At 63.4% G+C, this 25,129-nt stretch overlaps 1 protein-coding gene across 3 annotated transcripts; it reads left to right on the top strand.

The window, feature by feature from the left end:
• Positions 1 to 24,488, top strand: CAPN15 (calpain 15). Of its 3 annotated transcripts, none has more exons than XM_047097904.1 (13): positions 1 to 146; positions 8,846 to 9,141; positions 17,443 to 18,925; positions 19,731 to 19,939; positions 20,015 to 20,198; positions 20,280 to 20,503; positions 21,190 to 21,315; positions 21,387 to 21,539; positions 21,957 to 22,118; positions 22,204 to 22,436; positions 22,535 to 22,701; positions 22,783 to 22,961; positions 23,091 to 23,184. In XM_047097904.1, the coding sequence occupies exons 2-13, from the start codon at positions 8,960 to 8,962 to the stop codon at positions 23,098 to 23,100; spliced, it is 3,312 nt and encodes a 1,103-aa protein (XP_046953860.1). In that variant the 5' UTR covers positions 1 to 146; positions 8,846 to 8,959; the 3' UTR covers positions 23,101 to 23,184. The 3 variants fall into 3 exon arrangements, with proteins under 3 accessions (XP_046953860.1, XP_046953859.1, XP_046953862.1); XM_047097903.1 differs by having other exon boundaries at positions 2 to 146; positions 23,087 to 24,488; XM_047097906.1 differs by lacking the exon at positions 8,846 to 9,141 and having other exon boundaries at positions 2 to 146; positions 23,087 to 24,488.
• Positions 24,489 to 25,129: the final 641 nt, after the last annotated feature.

The raw sequence follows: 25,129 nt of genomic DNA, 5'->3' as shown, positions 1-25,129 counted from the left end.
CGGGGCCGGGCCGGCCGCGCGGTTGCTCCGCCGCTCAGCGCGGGAGGCCGGCGGCAGAAGTTGTGGATCGGCCGGCGCCGGCGAGCAGGCCTGGGGCCGCGCCGTCCGGGCCGCGGGGACTGAGGAGGCGTCGCCAGGTTGCGGAGGTGAGTCCGGCCGGGCCGGGCCGGGCTGGATCGGGGGCGCGGCCTGGACCCCCGCCGGAGCCCGGGCCCGGCGGGCGGCGCCTTCCGAGCGCTGGCCGGAGCCCGAGCAGGGCTGGGGGCGCCGCCTGAGAGGGGAGCGCGCGCGGACCTGGGTCATCTGGGTCACGGGGAGACCAGCCCCGGGGTGCTGCGGACGCTGGAAGCGGCCTCAGCCCCTGCTGCCCTTGAGTGCCCTTATCTTCCAGGCCTGTCCTGATCCCGCTTGCATTAGGGGATGTGCCCCCTGCTGCCCCCCGCATCCCTGCCCACAGCGCGTCTCCGGGCACTTCCCCGGGGGCGGCGCCCTCCGGCCACCCCACACTTCCTCTTTCTCTTGGTTTGGCTCTCCGGAGACAGGGAAGTTACAGGGGGTGGCCCCTGAGAACGTTTGCCAGGCTGCTGGCCACCCCTTCTCATACTGACCAGTGAACCCTTGTGTGGTCAAGTGGCCCTGACTGGGTGGCTCGGGGGCGCGCGGGGACGGGAGTGGGGGGGAGGGGCGCTTCATGCAGGAGAGTTTGTGACCGGACTGCAGGCGACAGGGCTCCTGGGCCACCAGGCCTGGGAGGGCAGACAGGCCCAGCTGAGCCTGCACTCCTCCCTGAGCCCCTCGTCGGCCAGGTCTAGTGGGCTGTGCCATGTCCGTGACCCCCTCCGTCCCCCCAGAGACTGGGCTAGAGCAGGAGGGGGAAGTCACTGCATCCCTCCACTTCTGACTTTCTCAGGTGTGAGCAGAGAGTTTCCCTGGTCTGACTCACAGAAAGAGGGCCCCAGACAGGCAGGGGGCCACACTCAGCCTGGCCTCGGGTCGGGCACATCTTACTTTCTGCTCCCAGAAGGAGCACTTCTCTCCTTTCCCTTCCGCCTCTAAAATCTCTCTGAGTTGATTCTGGGCCGACGGGCCGGTGACCTCGTGACCTCCCGAGAGCCAGGTTTAAGCCCTGCTGAGTCCAGGGCTCAGCGATAACACTGCCAGGCTGGGACCTCCGATCTCGGGTCCTGCGTCTTTGCTCTGGGTCCCCTGCCCTTCACCCAGCTCTCCGGGCCCCTGTCCCGGGTGGCTCCCTGGTAAGTCCTGCTTTCAGACGAGCAGACTGAGGCCAAGGGGCCCAGGGGGCTGCACATCCAGGTCTCCAACCCGCGAGGCTGCCTTTGTACCTCCTGGTTCCATGGCCTGTTACATTTGCGGCAGTTGGAAAGAGTATTCTGCCCTGAAATCCCTCGAAGACTGCAGGTGTCTTTTCTGGACCCACGGTGGGTGAAGAGCCCCAGGGGGTAGCCACCCACAGGCTTGCATTCATGGCTGTTGGACACAGAGCAGCCTCTGCCTACCCCCCCCCCCCCCCTGTACCTCAGGCACGGGAGGGTGTGGTTAAACAAACTGGTTAGGCTTTTTGAAGAACCAGGAAGCCCTGGTGACTGGTCACGTGTGTCCATGAATGTCTTGGGTTGCTCCTCTCCCCCGGAGTGTGAGGCTGCAGTGAGAGGCCCACATCAGAGTGGGGACAGGCATGGGGTGCCTTGGGTGGCTTCCTCATCAGATTTTCAAAGCCTGGGCCTGCGTCCCAAGCAGGGACACTCCGGCTCCGGGCGTCCGGCACGAGCTCTGGGGTCACTCAGCCCTGGCCCTGCTCTCCCCTCCTACCTGGGCTGCCAGCACCTCCTCAGTGCTCCATTCCTCTGGTCCCGCCCTGCACCCCATTACTCAGCACCAGCACCCCGGGAATGTCCCAGAGCAGGACTGTGATCGTGTCTGTCGCCCAGTCTCTTGTGCAGAGCTCCTCGGCACGGACTCAGACTCCCCCACCTTCTTCCCTTCCTGCTCTGCCGAGAACACCCAGGAAGCCTGTGCCGGGCTCCGACTCCACCTCTCGGGCCCTGTCTCTGGCTCCTTGTGCGCATGCAGGCCCTTGGTGCTCAGCGGTGTCCCGTCCACACCGAGTAGGTGCTCCCTGAGCTGCTTGCTCCCCAGCTGCTTGCTGGCAGGTAGCTCCAGGCCTCCCAGGGGAGTACAGAATGGCACCCCACAGCGTTTTGGGGGATTAAGAGTGGCCTTGCTGGCTTCCACCCTCTGTGAACGAAGGTTGGGCCGCTTCCGTCTCTCAAGCTTAGAGACCTGCTTAGCCACACCCCATCATTCTGTGGGTCCCTGCAGGGTCTGAGTAGGGGCTTGGCAGACAGCTGTGTGAATGCCGCCAGGACAGGGCCGGCTGGGTGCAGGGGGCCGGGGCCGGGGGCTGTGGGAGGACAGAGGGCTGTCCTGGCCCAGCACAGACACCCCAGGAGGGGCCGCTCGGGAAGTCAGTGACTCCGTCCCTTCCACAAGGACTAGTCTGGGTACCAGGGGTGGATTTGCAGGAGATGGGAGTGGGACACATGGTGGCTGTTCCGTGCCCTGTTTCTCTTGCTTCTGCATGCTTGAGGGGAGCTTTGTCCCCACCGCCCTGGTGGCCAGGCTGAAGGACGTGCCTGGACGGTGCTGTGAGGTAGTCAGGGAGGAGAGCGGGTGGATAGCTGCTGCCCAGCGGTGTCACGTGTGTCTGTCCAGAGGAGGCCTTCACTGCAGCCCCTACCCACCCCTGCTGTCACAGCCCGGACCTGGGACGGAGGGGGTTCGTTCTGGAGCTCCATCTCCCAGCACCCACACTTCTCTTAAACGTTGCCCTTTGCAATTAAATTCACCTTGAACTCCAGGACCGTCTGCCCTGGCCTGATAGTCCCCTCCCTCCACTTAACAGGGAGGTGGTACGTTCTGGAACCCTGCCGTTCGGGAACGGTGGCTGCAGGGAGGCCTGAGCTCCTGGGACCTAGGCTGCACGGCTCCCCGACTCCCCGACTCACCTTCTTCCTCCCTTAAAGTGAGCTTCAGGCTAGGTGTCCCCACGGCCCCGCGAAACCTGTGCTGCTGTGAGGCCAGAGGCTACCAGACCTCCCTAGCCAAGGAAGGCGCCCCAAGTGAGGGGGTACATCTGGTGCTTTTTCTTTCCCCGTAGAACATATCATCTGACATTAAACAATATTGAACCTGTGAACTAAGAAACTGAGACCCTGAGAACGTCCCTGTTCCTCTGACAACAGCGTTCTGGAATGTGCACCCTTACTCATGATGCACAGCTGAGGTGGTGTAAGCCTCCACAGACTCAAGGATGCTCAGTGACCCTGCTCCCCTCCGTGCAGGCAGCCCCGAGACCCCCGTGTGTGAGTGCGTCTGTCTGGAGAGGCCCTCCTCTCCTCTCCCCGGTCACTGGCTGCCTGTTTCCCTGTGACGAGCAGAGGTGCTCCATGTGCCCCGGCGCCAGGACCTGACTGATGTGGACAAGTCCAGAAATGCCGACGAACGTGACCGCCATCCTGTAGTTCCCTCAGGCGGCAGCTCCTGGTCCCGAGGGCAAGGGTTTGGGACAGAGTATGGTTCCTTTCAAGTTTGGTAACAGGAAGTGCTAGGTACCCTTCCGGGGCCCACGAACTTCACCCTGCACCTGGCTCTCTGAGCTCAGCAGGCTGGTGACATCACCTCCCAGGGCACAGTGGCCTGCGAAGCAGGTGGGGGAGACCGGCCTTGTGTTTGCCTCAGGGCAACAGAGGGCTGGTGGAGGAGGCCACGGCGAGGCGGAGTCTGGGCCCTTCTGGCCTGAAGGACCGAGCAGGCCGCCGGTGCCCTCCCCACCACGGTCGTCCCGTACCAAGGAGCACAGAGCTGCACACGGTTGCCCCGTCGGTGGGTAGAGTGGCCGGTGGTGCTGGGGTCTGAGTCCAGGTGAATCTCCGTAGCTGGCAGGCTGCTGGCCTGGAGCCCTGCCCACTTGGGCACCTTCCTCTGGCAGCCCCTGTCCCCTGAGGACTCAGGATCTTCAACAGCCCCATCTGCCACCCTGGCTGGCCCGTGGAGTTGAGGGGTCTTGAAGCAGGCAGCAAGGGGCTGGTGAGCCACGCAGCTGTCCTGGAGCCCCTAGCCTTCTCTGGGTAAGGGACAGATGCGGCTTCTAAAGGGACCTGGTCCCTCAGCCACCAACCTTGGAAGCATTGTCCTGCTCCCTGGCACGTCAGGGTCTAGCACAGCAGTGGAATCCATCGATTTGCTGCAATGACAAATAAATACATAAATCAATGTCCCGTATTTATGACTGCGCAGGACCCAACTTTTGGCCCCAGTACTCTTTAAAAAATATGTCGAGACAACTCCACGATCGTACTTAAAAATAGAGACCTCTGAGACCCTTTCTGGACGCCGCCCCTAAAATTGCAAGTGCTTCTTCAGGGGTGAGGTGTCCACCAGGCTCCCATCTGGACGTTTTCCTCAGGGAACCGTCCGGACGGCCTACAGCCTGGAGAGTGAGGGTTGTTCCTCGTCCAGGCCCACGTGCCCAGGGTAGGACAGTCTTCGTGTGACCCTGGCCCGGGGGTGAGAGGCAGAGCCTGGACGGAGTGGACTCTGGCTCGTGCTGATAAGCCTGGGGGTGGGTGTGCAGGCCCAGGGCCAGAGTCCAGAACCTTCCGGGAAAGGGAGTGCCCTCCGGGTGGTGGATGTCCCGCCGGCAAGCCTGCTGTCACGGAGCCTTCCCTCTGCGTGGAGGGTCTGGCACCTGAAGCGCTGGGAGGGCCCCGTCCCAAGGGCTGTGGGTGCGTCTGGGCCACAGGGCTCGTGTGCAGTGCAGGCAACCCCTCGCCCTGCCCAGAGAGAGCTTGGCTCTCGGGGCCACCTTGCATCAGGGCGCGCTGCAGGGAACCCCTACTGGCCTGGTGGTCCAGCCCCGACTCCGGCACCCTGGCGGGATGGCCCTTGAGGGAGAGTGCTGTCCTGTCATTCCTGGGGTACAGGGAGGTCAAAGTCCGGCTCTCCCCAGGGCGGGTCCGGCCCGATTGCACTCAGGCTGTGGGGGTGCTGAATGACCGGTTTCGTGTCTGCTGGGTGCGATTCTGGGCTTCAGCAGGGTGGCTGCTCCCCCATGTCCCCCCACCCCGGCCAGCAGGCCGCTCCCCGCCGTGCCCCCTCCGTTCTCCCCCCCCAGCAAGCTGCTCCCCCCATGCCTCCGTGTGCCCCCCTCCCCCGCGCCCCCCCAGCAGGCTGCTCCCCCTGTGCCCACCCCCGTGGGCCTGTCCTGGGGCTGACCTCAGGCGGCCTGTCAGGGTTGCTGTGGTTCTCACCATTATTGCGGGACTGGGAGGTACATATAGACTTGCTCCCTGGGACACCTGGGTGGGGGTGTTGTGGAGCTGGGACACAAAGTTCGCCTTCTCACCCGGGGAGAACTAGCACAACTCGGGGAGCATGTGCAGCGTGGACATAGTCGTGGTGCTGCGTGTTTGGGGAGGGGCTTGGGCGAGGAGTGTGCATACGGAAAGAGGCATCGTTAGGCAGCATACAGCTGTGTGGAACCCGGGTCGTTGTCACACGGGACTAAGGGACCCAGGAGCACAGGACACAGTGGGCCATAAACACCCCGGTTGGGTCCTGGGGTGTGACCCATACTGTGTATTCACACCCCCCCCCCAACCTTGGCTTTTACTTGCCCATAGGCTTCTCGGTTGACAAGTCATGGTGACCCCTGCAGGGTGGGTGGCCCCTGCTGGATGTCACCTGGGTGAACTCTCACTTGGCGGAAGCAGCTCACCTGACCCCTGCACCTCAGCACTCCACCCCTACTCTCCCCGCCCTGCGCCTGCTGAAGTCTCAGTGCTCACCCTCTCAGAGGGCCCACAGGGGCAGGGGAGGTGGGTGGGGGGACGGAGTAGTCCTCATCTAGCCCTTCTCGTGCTGGTCCCTCTGGGCGGGTCGTGCCCTGCCAGGCGCACGCCTCACCCCCCGCTGGGGGACAGGCCGCTCAGCCCCTGCTGGTCAGCACCTCAGAACGGAGACTGCAGCCCTACCTCCGGGCTTCCATGAGGCCGGATCTAGGCCGCTGCCCCGTTTAAATCTAGGGCAGCGGCTCCCGAACAAGGCCGAGGGGGCCCGGGTGGTTTGTCAGGCTGCGGGCAGGGCTTTGCCCTCGGCGCCACGTTGCCAACCAAGCACGCTGCCCTTTGCGCGTCGCGGGAGTCTGGCGCCACCACCGTGTGCGCTCTGGCTTCCCCCCAGAGACGTGATGTTCATCGCGCTTGTCCTAAGGCACGGCAGCGGAAGGGGCGCCCTTCACGCACACGGTTCGAGTGTTGTCGCTTGCCTGGCCCACGCGGGCACCTGACGGGTGTTTGCTGAATGAGCGAAGATGCAGGAGGTGTGGATGTGTGGCCCGTGTCCACTCTTTCGCCTGGGTGAGGGCTTTGCCCACCCAGCAGGCCCTGCAGGAGAGGAGGGTGGCGTGATGCCCGTCACCTGGGGTCGGGGTGTGCTCTGCCCCACAGGAGGCCCTCCCCTGGGTTTCGTCTTAAGGGGCAGGGCCTGTGGAACAGGCTGTGGAAATGTCCCCGTGCCTGGTTGTTCTGGCGCGGAGCCAGCGTGAGAGTCCGGGACTGACCAGCCTCCCTGGCGGAATTTCCCGCACATCACCCCGCGCAGGTGGCACTCTCAGGTTAGCACGGGGCTGGTGGCCATTCCCCAGGGGGCCTCACTCTACCAGGGCGCTCCTTCGTGGGGTCTCACTACCCCCAGTGGGGCCAAGACGGGGGATGGGATGCAGGGTGCCGTCCTCCCTGGCGGTCCCAGAGAGGCCCTCTGGAGCCAGCTGCTCTCTGGGGAGCATTTCCCCTTGCAGGGCACCCCTTGTCTTGAGCCCCTGGGGAGAGGGACCCTGTGCTGCCTCTGCCCTCCCAGGAGACGCTGGGCTGCTACCACATAGCCCACCCCAGATGGGGCCTGAAGGGTCCCAGTTCCCCGAAGACATGTCAGGAGGCTGGTGCTCAGGGAGCCACGTGCAGGGCTCCCTGAGCGACCGGGACAGGCCTAAGCGTTCACCGCCCTGCCGCCGAAGACCTGTTCTGGGCCTTACCGAGGAGCCGGTGGGTCCTCGACGGTGCTTCGGTGCTTCGGACAGCACGCCCAGCCTGTGCGAGGGCCTTGAGACCTCTTCCTTCCGGGCAGAGTCACATCCCCCTGGGAAGCCTGGGGCCACACCCTCACTCTGCTTGGGGGCCGGTTTCTCCTCAGCTCTGCCTGCCTCGGGTGCATGTGGTGCTGGCACTGACTCAGGGCAGGTGGCACGGTCCACCCCCCGCCGGCCCTCTGCTCTCCCGGGGGGCAGAGGCAGAGCTCTTGGTCAGGGACCCCCCCCCCCAGCCCTGGAGCCAAGCCTGAGCGTCTGCGGTCCCTCCAGTGCATATGGCCCCACCTCAGGCCCCTCTGCCCCGGATTTGGCTGTGAAAGGTGGCTCAGAAATACTCGGGCCCTTCCTAGGAGGGGCTCCCGCGTGGACTGGAGTCCAGGGGGGCTGTTCTGATTGTTCGGGGTCTGACTCGAGCTCGTCTCGTCCACACGAAGGGGCGCCATCACAGCGGGGTCCGAGGATCTCGCCTGGAATCGTATCACTAGCTCACACGTGGTTTTACCTCAATTTCACGCCGACGCAGGGACAGTTAGGACGTGTCGGGTTACATAAGATGCATCTTTCAGAGTCCTTCCATGTGTTTTACCTTCCTCACACGGCTGCCGGGCGACTGGAAAGGGCATCTGTGGCTCGTGCGGCCCCTGTGGGTCGGTGCCCGCAGACATTCCTTCATGGATGGGGCGGGATGGTGTCGGTGTTGCAGGCCATGGGGTCTCTGCCTCCCAGAATCTGCTCTGGCGGTGCCCCGTGGGGAGGCCCGAGTGGTGGGGGCTGGTGCTGCTCTGTCCCACCCACGTCCCCATCCCTCCAGGCAAGGCTGTGCACAGGACCCGGGTGATCTGGCTGGAGCTCTCATGGGGCAGGGGACCCAAACTTCTCCCGGCCCTGGCCTCCAGAGCCGCGTATGTGCTGCTGGTCACTCTCGGCTCGGGGAGCCTCTGGCCCCACCCACATACCCTGTCCCCGTGGCCCTCTAGAGCCTGGGCGCCCACTGGCCTGTGCTGCACAGAGGCCTCCCCCGGTCCCACCCCAGCCGCCGGCCCCCTGGGGGCTGGGCTCCTTGACCCCAAGCCTCATTGGAACTTGCCTTGTTTGGAACAAGCCTCGAGGTCTCTCCCTCGTCCCATGGGGCGTCAGACAGCCTCCCCTGAGTGCAGGCCGTCTCTGCCAGAGTCCCCTTGTCTTCCTGGGCCCTTGGGGTCCGTCTGGCCTGGGAGGCTCACCCTCAGGAAGGCTCCGCAGAAGCAGGTGGATCGAGTCCGCTTGCCTCTGCCGGGCCACATGGGTCCTTGGTGCCCCCTCCCGAAGGCCGTCCCTCGGGCTGCCCACCTCCACTGCGCACACTTCCTCACTCCTCTGCTTTCAGCCTGATGCCCCTCAGGCCTTGTCTCTACAATAAAGCGTGACCCTGTGACTTCTTTCTCCCTGAGGGTGGGGCCCTCTGAAGACCAGCTGGACACGTGCCCACCCCCCCCCCCGCCGGGGGCAGGTGATGGGCTGTGGTCGGTCGTCAGGAGCAGAGCAGGGGCGCTGGTGGCGGGGTGGGGGTCCTGGGTCCCCGAGGTCGCTTGTGCCCCGGGGAGCCTCCCCAGGCTTTGGGGGTTCATTCCTGTGAGTCATGCTGTTTCTCCTCTTTCTCTTTATTCTCTCTGTGTTTATTTCTGTCGTGTGACTGACCAGCCCGGCCGCCCTGTCTCCGGCGTGGGCGCTGTCCTCCCTCCATGCTCCACCTCACCCGCTGCCGGCCGCGTGTGACCAGGCCCGGGTCTCAGCGCGGCCGCCACCGCGGGGGCCATGGGGAGCTCCGCCTCCTCGCTGGCCACCGAGACCGAGTCGGACCACGGCTTCCCCGGGGGACCGCCTTACCCTGGGCCCCCTGCAGCAGCCGGCTGGTGTAGGAGCGGCCCCGGGGGGCCTGTCTGGGGTGGTGCCCTGGTCACCCGGCAGCACCCGTCCCCGCGTCCCCGGGCCCGAAGGTAAGAGGGTGGGGAGGGGAGGGCCCAGGGGGCGGGAGTGCTGTTGTGTCAGAGTGACCCTTCCTGGGCAGAGGGCGGGGGGGGGGGGTCCTGTTTCTGAGAATCCTCTGGCAAGGCGCTTCCCCCACAAGGCCCGAGACTTGAGAGGCTCTTGGAGAAAATCTGGGGCGCCAGCCCTCCCCCCACACGTGCTGCGTGGGTCTGGGCCTGGCTGGCTGGTGTAGTTGGGACAGGGACTGTGTGGCCTGCTTGCCAGGTACGGGGCTCGCTCTGCTGCTCCTCCTGCCGTGGTGCCCCTGCCCAGGCAGGCCTTCACGTGCCAGCCCAAGCCAGCTGCGGGCACGACCGGGCTCCGCCCAGGTTTCTCCGCCGAGGCCGCCCATTGAGTCACCTGGGTACCCTTCCCCAGGAGTTCTGGGGTGACTGGTGGGGAGCAGCCTGGGCGCTGTGCCCACTGCTCAGGTCTCGGCGGGGACTGGGCTCAGATGGCCCACCCCTGACTTTGGCCCATCCTGTGGCCTCGCTGGAGAGGGGAGCCTTGTGCTCAGCAGGCACTCAGGGTACCTCCAGTGGTAGCCCCTGCTCTCTTGTGACTCCCGCCAGTGGCGGCACACCTTCCCTCAGGCACCTGCCGTGCTGCGTGCGCTTGGCCGTCACTTCCTGTGGACGCAGCTCACTCTGCAGGACAGTCTTCTGGTGTCTGGACCCCAGGCCCGTTCTGGGGTCACCGGCTAGGTGGATAGTAGACAGGGTCCTGACGGATATCCCTTCTGGAATGGCATTGGAGGCCCCTGCAGGGCGCTGGAGAAGTGAGCCCAGCCGGTGGCGGCATCTGGCCGTCTTACCTAAGTTACCCCGGTGGCAGGAGGCACTGGGCCTGGTGGCCCACTGAGCGACAGGAGGAGTTTCCTCTGTTCCCTCGTCACGGTATTGGTGACGCACGGGTAGACATCCGTGTGTCTCTACTTGCGTGCCCTCAAATTCACCCCCTTGTAAGCGTGCAGCTGCCTGGCTTTGGACGTCCATAGAGTTGTGCGCCCAGGTCTCTGAGCCCCCGGGGACCCTGCCCGTTTGCCACCCTTCCCCGGGCAGCCATCCTGCCTCCTGCCCGTAGATTTGCCTTTTCGAGAAATTTCATACCAGTGGAATCGTATAACTTTTGCATCTGGCTTCTGTCACCGAGTGTGACTTCCTCAGGGTCTGTCCACGTGACAGTGGGTGTCAGGGCTTCATTCCTTTTTGTGGCTGAATAATAAATACCCCCTTGTACGGACGGACCCCCGTTCTGTTGTATCCGTTTCTCAGTTAACAGATACTTGGTTGTTTCCACTTGGTTTTCACGGATCGTGTAGCCGTGAGCATTCACGTACAAGCGTTTGTGCAGACACACGTTTTCCTTTCTCTTGGGCGGGGACCCAGGGGTACAGCTGCCGAGGGTCACTGTAAGTTTGCCCGACTTCCTGAGACAGCGCCAGCCTGTGTTCCCCAGCGCTGTACCGTTGTGCGTCCCTACCAGTGACGGGGGGGAGGGTTCTAGCTTCTCCCCGCCCTGGCCAACACTTGTGACCATCTGCCTGGTTGAATCCAGACACCCTGGCGGGCGCGGGGCACTACCCCCATGTGGTTTGGTTTGCGTCTTCCCGACCGATGACGTGGGGCATCTCCCCGTGTGACCCGTCTGTCCACACGCTTTTCACAAATGCCCACTTCCTTCCTTTCTGGGGGTAATTCCTTACTGGGTCCTGGGGCGGGGGCTGGCCGAAAGGAGCAGCAGGCCAGGTGTGGGCCCTGCACACCACACCCCAGCGTGCTGAGGGACACGTGTGCCCGTCAGACTTTGGATCCTGGCGCACGCTGCCGAGCCGAGTCAAACTTTTTCATTCTGGCCTCCTGCCAGGCTCTTCCCCTGGGCTGGGGCACCGGCGGCTCCTCCTGTTGCCCCCTGCAGCCAGCCAGACCCGGGGCGGTCGCTGCGTGCCCTTGCGAGCAGCAGGCGAAGCAGGAGGAGTTGACAGACGCCCCGACTGCGGATGAGAAACGGTCGGGGGGAGCTGCACCAGGCAGATGGCGGGAAATGGGGCAGAAAGGCAGGTGCCCACGCCCAACCACCCCTCAGGACCCTTCCCCACACGCACACCTGGACGCGCGCACACACGCATTGGGCGCTCTGCCAGTCTGGAGGGCGCCCTTCACTGAAGAGCCTCCGTGTCTGGGCACGCTGTCTCCTTGGCCGGGACCGTCCCGTTGCACCGGCTTCCCTGTAACCCACCGCCAGGCCTTGGGAGCTTCTCACCTTAATCCATAAGCGGTGGCCGAGGGCATCGTCGCCTGCAAGCCCTGGGAACACAGAAATGAGGAGGATGACCCCAGAGGAGGGCACCTAGGCCTGCCTCGAGACCTCGGGTCGGGGGTTCTGTGGTCACGGCCAGTGGGGCATCCAGACCTTTTGGCGTGGCCTGCCCAGGACCCTAACAGCCTCAGGTCTGGCGGCTTCACTGAGGGCCTCGAGTGTGGACGCCACTTACCACTCTCAACTGTCTGGGGAGGAAAGGCATCCCCCCAGGGCTGTGCTGCACCCTGCGCTGATGACCACTAGCGTCCGTGTTCCTGCAAACGTGCGTGTCCTGGGTACTAGGGGGAGCTTACAGTGTGCCCCCAGAGGAACTCCGTAGCCTCCCTTTTGAATTGGAACCGGGTGCCGGCGACTCCCGAAGACTGAGGGCACGGTGGGCATTTGGAGTTGGGATTTTCTGGACAAGTGCCTCAGTTTCCCATTGACTTGGCCTTCTGTTGTAAGGAGTAACTCAAGTCTTTCCATGGGCAGCTGGCTCCTCCCAAGACACAACTCAGCCCGTGTCCTGAACCGTGTGGTGTCGTGGCGCTCGGGTGCGCTTTGTGTTGGAGTCTGGCTTGGCTCCGGGTCCCGACGCCGTTGCTTCCTCCCAGGCTGCTTGGGCGCTCTGGCCTCTCTGAGTGTCTTGTGAGCCCTCAGCTCCTACCCGGGCCCTGAGTCACATCGGGGCGACCTGGGGTTCTGGGGTTGTGGAGTTGGAGGTGACCTGAGGGAGGTGAGGGCCAGGGGCCTCTGGTCAGCAGGTCACTGACCTCTGAGCCACTTCTCAGCCTGCCCAGTGACCCCGAGATGTGGGCTGCAGGGGTCAGTGAGGGAGCACAGTGCCCTCACCACTGCCTGTCCTGGGAACCCCTGTGCCACTGCCGCCTTCCCCAGGGCCGCCCCTGCACAGGGCTAAATTTGAGTTTCGGGCACTACTTTGATTTAACCCTTTCTGAACCCCAGACAGAACCTTCCTGGTGTGCTTTGTCCACCACGATGGCTATAAAACCTGCCGCGTGCCGCCAGTGTCCCCAGGTGCTGGCCAGGGCCAACAGACACCATACGTCAAGTTTAGCTGGGCCCAGGTGGGAGACTGGCCAGCTGGCAGATTAGGAGGGCAAACGGGAATTGGGCCCCCTCCCTCCCCATGCTGCCCTTGCTTAGAGCATCTGGGACCCCCAGAGCCCTGGATCCAAGGGCAGATGTGTCCTAGAACAGGTGTCATCTCCCCTTCCTGCACCGGGGCCAGGGGCTTTTCTTTGGAGACCCCGCTCGGGAGTGGACGGTCTCCAGAGTGTCACATTAGCTCTGGTGGCCCCCGCGACCAAGCCAGGTGAGGTGTGCGGGGTGAGTGACCGTGCCCTGATCCTGGAGCTGGGGTGAAAGCAGCCTAGGACTTAACCCATGCTTGTGTGCGTGTCTCTGGGCACACACTGTGACCCACACCCTGACTGTGGACCCTTCTCTGAGTGGGGAACAGTGTGGGGGAGGGCCCAGTGGTCTCCAGGAAGATTTCTTAGGCTTTTTGTAGCACGGAAGCCAAGGCCAAAGCTCGTGTGCCCCTCTCTGCTGGTGCTGCGTGCCTGTACTGAGCCCAGCCTGGCACCCATTCACCCCACCGCCCGTCTGTCTGCTTGGGCACTGCCATCTGTGGGCAAGGCTGTGTTGGCTCCTGAGCCTCGGCCACACAGGCTGGGAAGGTGGCTTCACAGAGTTTGCCCTGGGCCCTGAAAAACTTTCCTGTTGCTTGGGTTTTGTTTTGTTTTGTTTTGTTTTTTTGTGTTTTCTTGAAGAGGCAACTTTTCTTTCTTCCTGAACCAAAAGGTTTTGGCATAAACAGCATCAGAAGCACGGGCTTCATGCCTTGTAAAGAACAATTGATTTTTCCGCCAGGCAGAAGAGCTACAATCGGTGAGGAGACTGTGTGTCATGGAGTGTAGACGCCCCCTTGCACCCAGATTAGCCCTTGAGAAGCAGGTCGAAGGGCTCTCTCCGCCCCCAGGCATTGACCCATCTGAGGCAGCAGAGGAGCGGGGAGCACCCCGCCCCCCCCACCCCCGCACTGCCCTCCAGCGCTACTAGACCCATACACACACACACACACACACACACACACACACACACACACACACGCCACAGCCCAGCCGCTGGGAGGTGCTGTGTCCTCTGGGGCACACGGCCGTGCCTGCAGGCTGCCCCCTCGGGACGAGGGTCAGGGGCTCCAGGCAGGGTGCGGTGCACTGTGAGTGTTGCCAGCTCTGCAGCCACCCCATCCTGGGAGGGGCACGGGATCCCTCGGGTCTGGGCACTGCCAGCACTTCTGGATAAGCTGCTGGTGGAAGGGGCTCTCCCCTTTCTCCCGCCTCCTTTGACCTTGAACACCTCCCCCGGGATGCCCCTGGGCTGGGCAGCTCCCCACCACAACCCACGGGACTGCCACCTGCGGGTGGGCCTCACCGGTCGTGGCCCCCGCAGCTTGGGCGTGTGCCACGGGAGGGCAGGTTCGCACGGTGCCGTGGGGCCAGGCAGGGCGGGCCTGCGGTGGTGTGGGTTGGTAGTGAGCAGGTGAGTGGGCAGTGCCCAGCCCCTCAGGATACAGCCTGCCCCTCCCTTGACCCAGCGGGTGCGCCTGGACCACTGCTAGGCTGTTTTTCGCAGTCAGATGTCTGCCCAGGGTCCCCAGAGAGACCAAAGAAGTAGCTGGGCTGGGGGAGTCAGCCTTTGGCCCTGAGTGGGCGTGACCCCCAGTCACTTAGGCCCTCCCCTTGAGTTCTTTTTTTTTTTTTTTTTTTTGAGATGAAATTCATACAATATCAAGTAACCATTTCAGAGTGAATGACCAGTGGCATTTAGTACATTCACACTGTGTGTGCCCATCACCTCTACCCAGTCCCCGGACTTCATCACCTCGGTGCTCCTTAAGAAGCTGTCCCCAGCCCTTGGGGGCCACCACACTTCTTACTGCCTCTGGGTCTCCCGTTGTGAAGATTTCCTGTAAATGGACTCCTACAACGTGCGGTCTTTTGTGCTTTTGTGTTTGTTTTCTCTCACTTAGCTCCACGTGTTCACGGTTCATCCACATTGCTGCCTGTGTCGGAATTTCATTCTTTCTTAGGGCCGAATAACAGTGCACAGTTCGTTTACCTGTTTATTCACTGACGGGCCTTTGAGTTGTTTCCACCTTTGACTGTCGTGAATAGATCTGCTCTGAGCGTGTGTGTGCGTGCTGGGGTACCAGTTGTCATTTGTTGGGGGTGCACACCCAGGAGAGGAATTGCTGGGTCAGGTGGTAATTGTCACGTGCTGAGGGCCGCCTCTGCATTCCCGCTGGCGATGCGGCGACGGGTTCTCTCTTCTCCGGTGCCCGTGGGTCCTTGTTGTCGTCTGCACTGTGGATTCCGGCCAGCCATCATGGTGCCTCTCGGGGGCTTCGGTTTGCCTTTTCCTGGTGGCCAGTGATGTTGAGCATCTTTCCACAGGCTTCCATAGCCACTTGTGTGTCCTCTTGGGAGAAATGTCCGTTCACACATCCTTTGACCATTTTTAAAACAGATTTTGTGTTGTTATTCAGTTATAGGAGTTATTTATATTTCCTGGATGCAAAACCCTTGTCAGACACGTTTGCAAATATTCTCTCTCGTTTTATGAGTGATCTTTTCACTTGTCCAGCTGTGCCCTTTGAAGCATGGATGCTGTTCATTCTAAGTCCGATTTTCCCTTATTGGCCTGTGCTTTTAGTGTCGTAACTGGCCCGTTGTCAAATTCAAGGTCGCAGAATTTTATCTTTTTCTCTTTCTTTATTTTATGTTTTATTTAAGTAGGCATTATGCCCAGTGTGGGGCTCAAACTCACAACCCTGAGATCAGAAGTTGGATGTTCTACTGACTGAGCCAGCCAGGCGCCCCTCAGGGTCCCAAAAATTTACCTGGGTTTTTTTTGTAGGAGTTTTATAGTTCTCACTCCTATATTTAGGTCATTGATCCATTTGGAGTTACTGGTGTGAGGTAAGGGCCCAACTTCATCGTTTAGTGCTTAGATCCTGCTCTCCCCGCACCATTTGTTGAAAAGACTGCCCTCACCCGGAGCGGCCTTGGCGCCCTTGTCTAAAATCATTTGACGGGGCGCCTGGGTGGCGCAGTCGGTTAAGCGTCCGACTTCAGCCAGGTCACGATCTCGCGGTCCGTGAGTTCGAGCCCCGCGTCGGGCTCTGGGCTGATGGCTCGGAGCCTGGAGCCTGTTTCCGATTCTGTGTCTCCCTCTCTCTCTGCCCCTCCCCCGTTCATGCTCTGTCTCTCTCTGTCCCAAAAATAAATAAACGTGGAAAAAAAAAATTTTTTTTTAAAATCGTTTGACGAGGGGTGCTCAGCTGGCTGAGTTGGCAGAGCATGTGACCCTTGATCTCGGGGTCGTGAGTTTAAGCCCCACGTTGTGTGTGGAGCCTACTCAAAAAATAAGAAGTTTTGACCATATGTGTGAGGGTGTTTTCCAGACTGCTCACTTCTGTCCTGTTGGTCACACAGACCGTATGTAGATACATGCGTTGTCCTTGTCTTGAGTTCTTTTGCGAGATTGTTTTGGCTAGTTGAGGGGAGGGGGGTGTCCTTGCAGTTTGATACGAATTTTAGAATCAGGTTTTTCCATTCCTGCAAAAAAGAAAAGAAAAATGGGATTTTGATTGGGCTTGCATTGAATCTGATTTTATCAATCACTTGGGAATTACTGTCATTGTAACCGTATGAAGTCTTACGGTCGAGGGGATGTCTTTCCATTCCTTCGTGTCTTCTGTGATTTCTTTCAGTGACGCTTTGTACTTTTCAAGGTACAAGTCTCTCCTCCTTAGTTAAATGTATCCTTAGATATTTCATTGTTTTGGATGAAGTGGTGTTGCTCTCCTAAGCTCTTGCTGGCCTAGAAACCCAGCTGACGCTTGTGTGTCAATCTCGTGCCCTGTAACGTTGCTGAATTCATTTATCAGCTCTGGTGGTTTCTCTTTTTAATGTTTGTTTATTTATTTATTTTTTTTTAATTTTTTTTTTCAACGTTTTTATTTATTTTTGGGACAGAGAGAGACAGAGCATGAATGGGGGAGGGGCAGAGAGAGAGGGAGACACAGAACCTGAAACAGGCTCCAGGCTCTGAGCCATCAGCCCAGAGCCCGACACGGGGCTCGAACTCACGGACCGCGAGATCGTGACCTGGCTGAAGTCGGATGCTTAACCGACTGCGCCACCCAGGCGCCCCTAATGTTTATTTATTTTTAAGAGAGAGAGCGCACGCATGAGCAGGGGAGGGGCGGGGGGGGGTGCAGGTGGCAGAGGATCCCAAGCAGTGTGAGGCAAGATCGGAGCTGAAGGTACGGAGCTGAAGTGGGTCACTCAACCAACTCAACCACCCAGGCGCCCCAACTCTAGTATAATTTTTTGTGGATTCTTGGGATTTCTGCAAATAGAGGTAGTGTTACTTCTTCCTTTCCAGTTGGATGCCTCTTACCTCTTTTTCCTGCCTAACTGCTCTGGTTGAGACTCGAGTACAATGCTGACCAGCAGTGCTGAGCCCCTGGTCTTGGGAGGAAAGCACTCAGTGTGTCACCTCTGGGTGTGATGTTCGCTGTAGATTTTTGAGGATGCCCTTTTTCCCGTCCAGGAAGTTCACTCATACTCTCTCCTGGAACTGGCTAAAGACTGCCTGCCTCCCCAGCAGAGCGCCGTGGCCACTAGGGTAGCGTGTCTTGACCCCATTGCTCTGTCCCCACAGGTCTGCCCCTCCAGAAGGGGTCTGAGGACAGACCTGTGAGGTCCCTTGGAGGCCTTGAGGGCTCCTGACTCCTCAGAATCCTCGAGCCCCTCATAGGCTGCGCTCTTGGGGCCGATGTCTGTTACAGCCCAGAAGGACACGGACCCTGCGGCTCAACCCCTTTGTCCCAGGTGGACACTCGGGCCTGCACTGATCAGGACCTTCCCTTGCAGCCACACGCACTCTCCTGGGTCCATGGCCGCGATTGGGGAGTGGTCCTGTGCGCGCTGCACCTTCCTGAACCCAGCCGGACAGCGCCAGTGCTCCATCTGTGAGGCCCCCCGGCACAAGCCTGACCTCGACCACATCCTCCGGCTCAGCGTGGAGGAGCAGAAATGGCCCTGCGCCCGCTGCACATTCCGGAACTTCCTGGGCAAGGAGACCTGCGAGGTGTGCGGCTTTGCCCCAGAGCCTGTGCCTGGCACGTCCCTGCTGCCCATCATCAATGGGGTCCTGGCGGAGCCCAGGGGCAGCTGCAAGGAGGAAGCCGGCCCCGTGCGGACGGTGGGGCTGGCGGCCTCAGAGCCAGCTCGGGGGCGGCCCGAGGAGGAGGAGGAGGAGGAGGAGGAGGAGGAAGAGGAGTTAGAGGAGGAGGAGCAGGAGAGGGCAGCAGAGCCTGGGAGTGGCTGGGCCTGCCAGCGATGCACACTGCACAACACGCCCGTGGCCAGCTCCTGCTCGGCCTGCGGAGGCCCCCGGAAACTCTCGCTGCCCAGAATCCCTCCCGAGGCCCTGGTGGTCCCCGAAATCGTGGCCCCCGCCGGCTTCCACGTCATACCTGCCCCACCCCAGCCCGGGGAAGGCGCCGAAGCTGACCCTCCCTCTGCCACCGACCAGGAGCCCCCCCGGGCGCCGTCCTTCAGTCCTTTCTCGCCCACCCTGCAGAACAACCCTGTGCCTCGCAGCCGCCGCGAGGTTCCCCCCCAGCTGCAGCCACTGGTGCCTGAGGCCACCCAGCCCTCACCCACTGCCGGCTCCAAGGGGCCCCCCCAGGGCCCAGGGCGGACCGCAGCCGGGGCCTCCCGCTTGGCAGAGCTGCTGTCAAGCAAAAGGCTGAGCATGCTGGAGGAGGAGGCCACTGAGGGTGGCCCTGCGCCGCACCGGTGTGGCTCCTGCTCTGTGCCCGGCCCCGCGAGCCCTGCCCGCTGCGAGGCCTGCGGTGCTGTGCCGGGCAGCGACGTCATTGACCTGGCTGGAGACACTGTGCGCTACAAGCCAGCCAGCCCCTCCAGCCCCGACTTCACCACCTGGTCATGCGCCAAGTGCACACTTCGGAACCCCACGGCAGCCCCCAGATGCACCGCGTGCGGCTGCTCCAAGCTGCATGGCTTCCAGGAGCACGGTGAGCCCCCCACCCGCTGCCCCGACTGCAGCGCCGAGAAGTCCGGTCCCTGCTCAGCCCACAAGGCCAGCTGCCCGGTTCTCGTGGGGCCGCCCGAGCGCCCAGGCCAGTGGGCCTGCCCTGCCTGCACTCTGCTCAACGCACCCAGGGCCAAGCACTGTGCCGCCTGTCACACGCCCCAGCTCCTGGTGGCCCAGCGCCGGGGCGTCGCGCCCCTGAGGCGCAGGGAGAGCATGCACGTGGAGAAGCGGCGGCAGACCGATGAGGGCGAGGCCAAGGCCCTCTGGGAAAACATCGTGGCCTTCTGCCGGGAGGTGAGCGCCCTGCTGATGGTGGCCCCGCACCGGGTCTGGCACTCTGCTTCCACAGACGTCTCCTCTTTGTGGCCCCCCCCCCCCCCGTCCCCCGACCAAGGTGTCTGCGCCTTCTGTCCTTTCTGGGTGGTCCTCCTCTGGCCGGAGGGACAGCACCAGCACTCTCTTCCCCAAGCTCTGTGCACCAGCCTGGTCTCCTACCCCTTGCCCTTTGATCCTGTCTACGCATGAGGGTCTGTACTCCTGACCCTTCTCAGCTGTGATTTCCCGTAGATGGTGAAGCCACGGGGGGGTGAGGGGGGGGGGTGGGGACACAGGTGCAGGCTTCTTGCCACAGGCAGGCCTGGTGCCTCCTCCAGCCAGGGAGACCCTGCGGAAACTCGGGGTCGGGACACTTCCTCACTCTCTTCTGCCCTTGTAGCTGTGGGGGTCCTGAGTCCAGGGGAGCATTGCCCCCCGCGTCACTTGGAGGGACTGTCTGTCCCCCCTCAGGTTGCTGCCCCCATCACTGCCAGCAGCCCACCCTGACGGCCTGTCTGGGGGTTTGTGCCCTGGCTTCCCCATCCCAGGTTCTCCGCACCCCCATGCCTGCCATCCCTGTAACTTCCAGGCTGGGGATGTGCAGTGTCCCCCGTGTCCACATGGCGTGGTGTGGCTCACACAAAGCCTTGGCCAGGACCTCCAGATCGGTCAGGGTGGCTGCACACACCCACCCTCTTGCTTCTGGGGCTCAGGCAGCATTTTCAGGGTGCTGGCTCTGGCCTCAGCCAGGAGGAGACTGAGTGTGAGGCCATGGCCCTTGCAGAACAGTGTGAACTTCGTGGATGACAGCTTCCCCCCTGGGCCCAAGTCTGTGGGCTTCCCCGCGGGTGACAGCGTCCAGCAGCGTGTGCGGCAGTGGCTGCGGCCCCACGAGATCAACTGCTCCGTCTCCAGGGACCACAACGCCTCGTGGTCCGTGTTCCACACTCTCCGGCCCTCGGACATCCTGCAGGGGCTGCTGGGGAACTGCTGGTGAGCGGGGCGCCCACAGGGGGCTGGGCGGCGGACGGCCCAGTGTGCTCACAGCAAGGCCCTGGTTCCGTACAGGTTCCTGAGCGCTCTGGCCGTGCTGGCCGAGCGGCCTGACCTGGTCGAGCGGGTGATGGTCACACGCAGCCTGTGTGCAGAGGGCGCCTACCAGGTGCGGCTCTGCAAGGACGGCACGTGGACGACAGTGCTGGTGGACGACATGCTACCCTGCGACGAGGCCGGCTTCCTCCTCTTCTCCCAGGTGGCGGGACGGGGGGGCCTGGGGCGGGCATCATGGGTCTCGGCGGACGCCAGGCCTCTCGACTCCAGCCCCTCCCTGTAGGCTCAGCGGAAGCAGCTGTGGGTGGCGCTCATCGAGAAGGCGCTGGCCAAGCTGCACGGCTCCTACTTCGCCCTCCAGGCGGGGCGCGCCATCGAAGGCCTGGCCACGCTCACCGGTGCCCCCTGTGAGAGCCTGGCGCTGCAGGTCAGCTCCACTAACCCCCGCGAGGAGCCCGTTGACACTGACCTCATCTGGGCCAAAATGCTGAGTTCTAAGGAGGCTGGGTAAGAGGGGCGGGCGCTGTGGCGGTCAGCGGCGTTGGGAGGAGAGGCGAGACAAGGGGACGGCCAGGCCGGGGCCTGGAGCGGTGGGAGAACCGGGACACGCGCCCTCTGGCCCGCACCCTGCATCTCAAGTTCGCCAGCATCTCTTACGGCAGGCAGGAGGCTGCCCATTGGCCTGACCTGGAAGGCCTCATCCTGAGTTGGGCCTCTGGTGACTGCCAGGGCCCACTCGGAGCCGCATGGAGAGAGAGCCCCACGGAGGCACCTGGTGGGAGTGGGGTTTGCCTTCTAAGACCTGGCACGCGCTGGCCGGCGTGTCTGTGGGAAGGGCTCAGAACCTTAGGCCTGGGAGAGACGGCTTGTGAGTGCTCTCGGCTGATAGTGGGCAGTATTGCTGCCCTCCGAGAGCCACAGCCCGGAGCCGGCAGGACCAGCCAGCCTCAGGAGGCTTGTGGGGACTGGAGCCCAAGGCCTCTGAGCTCCTGGACCACAGCGGAGGGGGCTGGGCCAGCAATTTCCCGAGTCCCCTGTGTCTCATGAGGGTCCCACAGGCAGGACCCCCCCTCCCCCCACCCCTGCCACCTTCCGCTCCCCTCCTATCCCCCCACCCACCGGGGGGCAGAGCCAGCAGAGAGGCTCCTGCTTACTAAGGGCCCCCAGTCGCTGAGGCCGCTCTGCCCGTGCAGGTTCCTCATGGGTGCCTCCTGTGGTGGGGGTAACATGAAGGTGGACGATGCCGCGTACGAGAGCCTGGGCCTGCGTCCCCGCCACGCCTACTCCATTCTAGATGTCCGGGACGTCCAGGGCTCCAGGTAGGGGCCGGGTGGATGTGTGGTGGAGGCGGTGGGGGCACGGCCATGGCCCTCAGCCCTGTGGTCCGCAGGCTCCTGCGTCTCCGGAACCCGTGGGGCCGCTTCTCCTGGAACGGCAGCTGGTCAGATGAGTGGCCGCACTGGCCAGGGCACCTGCGCAGCGAGCTCATGCCACATGGGAGCAGCGAAGGTGTCTTCTGGATGGAGTACAGCGACTTCATCAGGTACCCAGACGCTGCAGGCAGGCCCCATGGCAGCCCCTGTGCTCCAGCCACCTTCACCTTGGCTCACCTGATCTCTCTGCCCCAGTTGACCCATTGTGTGGTGCCCTGCCCTGGGGACCCCACACCTGCCCTTCCCGACAGCTTGAGCGGGGAGCGGGGGGGGGGGGGGGGCATTCCAGAATCCAGCTCAGCACAGGATCAGTGAGGGAGGGGCTTGTATTGCCAGGGCTGGGCCTCCTCCTCCTCCTCCCCCCTTCATCATGCTCAGGGCTGCGGACCCCTGGTGGTGTCCAGGGGCAACAGGCCGGGACCAGGGCTTCCCGACCCTGGTCCCAGGAGATGCCCTGGGGCAGGGAGTGGAGAGGGTGCAGAAGTGCCTGCACCCGAGCGCAGCGGAGCTGTCCTCTCGCTGCCCAGGTACTTCGACTCCGTGGACATCTGCAAGGTGCACTCGGACTGGCAGGAGGCGCGTGTGCAGGGCTGCTTCCCCAGCTCTGCCAGCGGGCCCGTGGGGGTGACTGCTCTCACGGTGCTGGAGCGCGCCTCCCTGGAGTTTGCCCTCTTCCAGGAGGGCAGCAGGTGGGCGGGGCCCTGGGCTGGCGGTGGGCGGGGCCGGAGGCGGGCGGGGCGACTCCCCTGACCGCAGCCCCACCTCTCGCCGCAGGCGCGCCGACTCGGGGGACAGCCACTTGCTGGACCTGTGCGTGCTGGTGTTCCGCGCGTCCTTCGGCAGCGGTGGCCGCCTGAGCCTGGGCCGCCTGCTGGCCCACAGCAAGCGCGCGGTCAAGAAGTTCGTCAACTGCGACGTGATGCTGGAGCCCGGCGAGTACGCTGTGGTGTGCTGTGCCTTCAACCACTGGAGCCCCGCCGCGCCGGGACCCCCAGCCGGCTCGCAGGGTAAGCCCCACCCCGCCGCCCCCCACCCGCAGGGAGGGCCACGCTGTGCCCCCCCCCCCGCCTCCCCCACTCACGCCCCCAACTCCCGCCCCCCACAGCCTCCAGCCCCTCGGCGGGAGTCCCGCGCTGCGCCCCGCAGCCGCCCGGCCACGTGCTGGCCGTGTACAGCTCCAGGCTGGTCATGGTGGAGCCCGTGGAGGCCCAGCCGACCACGCTGGCCGACGCCATCATTCTGCTCACCGAGAGCCGGGGCGAGCGGCACGAGGTGGGCCGGCGGGCGGGGTCCTGGGTGGGGGGGAGGAGGGGAGGCCCCGTCGCAGCCCACTCTGTACCGTCTGCTGTCCAGGGACGCGAGGGCATGACCTGCTACTACCTGACGCACGGCTGGGCAGGGCTCATCGTGGTAGTGGAGAACCGGCATCCCAAGTCCTACTTGCACGTGCAGTGTGACTGCTCGGACAGCTTCAACGTGGTGTCCACGCGCGGCAGCCTGCGCACCCAGGACAGCGTGCCCCCCCTGCACAGGTGGGCACCGCCCGGCCCGGATGCTTCCTCGACCCCGCCCCCTGCCCCCGCCCCGCTTCCTCTGCCCTCACCGGCCCCACCCCTCACCCCACCCCACCCCCATCCTCACCGGCCCCCTCCCCCAGGCAGGTCCTGGTGATCCTGTCCCAGCTGGAGGGCAACGCAGGCTTCTCCATCACCCACCGCCTGGCACACCGCAAAGCCGCCCAGGCTTTCCTCAGTGACTGGACGGCCTCCAGGGGCACCCACAGCCCCCCTCTCACGCCGGAAGTCGCTGGCCTGCATGGCCCCCGGCCTCTGTGACCACCCCACCTTCCCAGCCCCCACGTGCACTTTATGAGGGAGACCCCAACAGAGGCCGCTTGAACCAGAATCTCAGGACCCCGCCCAGGGAGCCACTAGCTGCAGTAGCTTCCCCTAGGCCTTCCTCCCTGCCCCTTCCTCCTGCCCAGGGCCTCCCAGCTACCAAGCAGAATACCTCGAACCTGCCTCTGGCACAAGGGGCCTGTACGCCGGCCCCTCTGACCGGCCACCTCCAGGTCGGGTTCAGACCGCGCCAGGGCCAAACCAAGGTGAGGCTTCTCTTCCCTGGGGGCCTGGGGCCTCCTGCCTGGGTGAGGCAGCCGGGGGCCCTGTTCCTAGAACCAGATCTGGGCAGGTCAGAAGCCAGGACCCCAGGGTGAGAGCAGGGATCGCTCCCGTGTAGGGGCCAGAGACTGGGACTCCAGGCTGAGCAGGGACCACCCTCCTCTGTGGGGGTGAGGACAGGGACCACCCCTCATGGGACATGAGATCAGGAGCCTTCTCGCCTCAGCTTACCCCCAGAGCACATTTCCCTGCCCTCCAGCCCCCACAAGGCAAGCAGGGGTCCTTGGAGTCCCAGCAGTGTGTCCCGGAAGGCAGGTGCCTGGCGACCGTGGGCTCAGGGCCAGGGATGGGGAAGGTCCCAGCTGCCCCTCTGGCGACACTATGCAATTCCTGGAGCGCCTGCCAGGATCGAAGCCATGCCCCGGGGGCTGGAGGTCAGGGCCTCCCGGTCAGGGTCCAGCCAGGCCCAGGTCCCGCCCTGCTTTTTGGTGTCCGCATCCCTGGCAGCCTCCCCGTCTAGGCACATGTAGGGCCCGGCGGCCCCTCCCTGCTCCTCCCCCACCTCAGAAGCCCAGGGAGCTGAGCCGCCGCTTGGCCACCCGGCCGTCCTCCCTGGAGGGTGCTGTCAGGCCAGAGAGCTGCAGTTGCCCGCAGACATCTGAGGCCAGCTTCCTGGGGGCCCCACCCAGCCTCGGTGTCCTGCAGCTCCCGGTCAGCGGGCAGCCCTGGGGGCCTTTTACACCTGGAGAAACACCGGGAGGCAGTCCACTCCCCTTTTACTCCGAGCTGTGAATATTTTTAACCCTGTATATATGGCCAGCTCTTCTGACACAGAGACTATTTTACCAATTGTCAGTCCCCATCCCTGTAGGATGGCTCTCCATGGGTGTTTCCAGACTCAGGCTCCAATGGACCAAATAAAAATGTTTTGTTTTGTAACGACGCCTGCTCGTCTGTCTGCTGCCCCTGCCAGGGTCCCTGGCCCCTCCCCTCCCTGCGCAGGCAGGGCTGTGCCGAGGGGCACCAGCCTGCCCGGTGGCAGCACCTCACTTGAGGGGGGCTTGCCAGCTGCCTGCACGTCGGAAGGGCTGGGGCTGGGGGTCCGGGCAGGGCAGAGGCTTGGGGCAGACCTTGGGGCTGCCACGGTCAGCGGGCGGATCCCACGCATACAGCACACCCTGCCACGGTCAGCAGACCGGTCCCCACGCACGCAGGACGGTACTTTTCCCTGTGGAATCTGCTTCCGGGGGTCCCGTCTGAACCCGTCAGGCTCGTTAGACGGGAGCAGATGGAGTGAGGGGCTGCACCGGGAGAAAAGTTTCCGTCTGGGACGGCAGCTGTCCTGCTCCTGCTCGGCCCCAGCCAGCCCACGTCCCCTCCTGCCCATCCTGGGAGGCCCCATCCCCGTGTCTCAGGTGGCGGGCCGAGGCGGGCGTGCCGAGTGGCTCACCGGGCTGCGGTTTGCACAGCGGGGGCCGCCCCCCACACACACACACACCCAGAGGCTGCGGGGGGGGGGGGGCGCTGCACAGGCCGGTGCTCGGGCGGGTGTAAGAGGCCTGTCACAGGCCAGCCTATCG

This window comes from Lynx rufus, unplaced genomic scaffold (genome assembly GCF_022079265.1).
Source record: "Lynx rufus isolate CCGP_SWC_20201006 ecotype Redwood Valley unplaced genomic scaffold, mLynRuf1.p SCAF_43, whole genome shotgun sequence".
NCBI lineage: Eukaryota > Metazoa > Chordata > Mammalia > Carnivora > Felidae > Lynx > Lynx rufus.
The sequence above is the reverse complement of the archived record's forward strand: the minus strand, read 5'-3'. Positions and strand labels throughout refer to the sequence as shown.

Excerpts from the sequence above, each read along its gene's own strand:
- CAPN15 (XM_047097903.1), top strand. The coding sequence starts at position 8,960 with ATGGGGAGCTCCGCCTCCTCGCTGGCCACCGAGACCGAGTCGGACCAC. Across the intron at positions 22,119-22,203 it reads CTCTTCCAGGAGGGCAGCAG|GCGCGCCGACTCGGGGGACA; the intron begins GTGGGCGGGGCC and ends CTCTCGCCGCAG. Across the intron at positions 22,962-23,086 it reads AGCGTGCCCCCCCTGCACAG|GCAGGTCCTGGTGATCCTGT; the intron begins GTGGGCACCGCC and ends CCCCTCCCCCAG.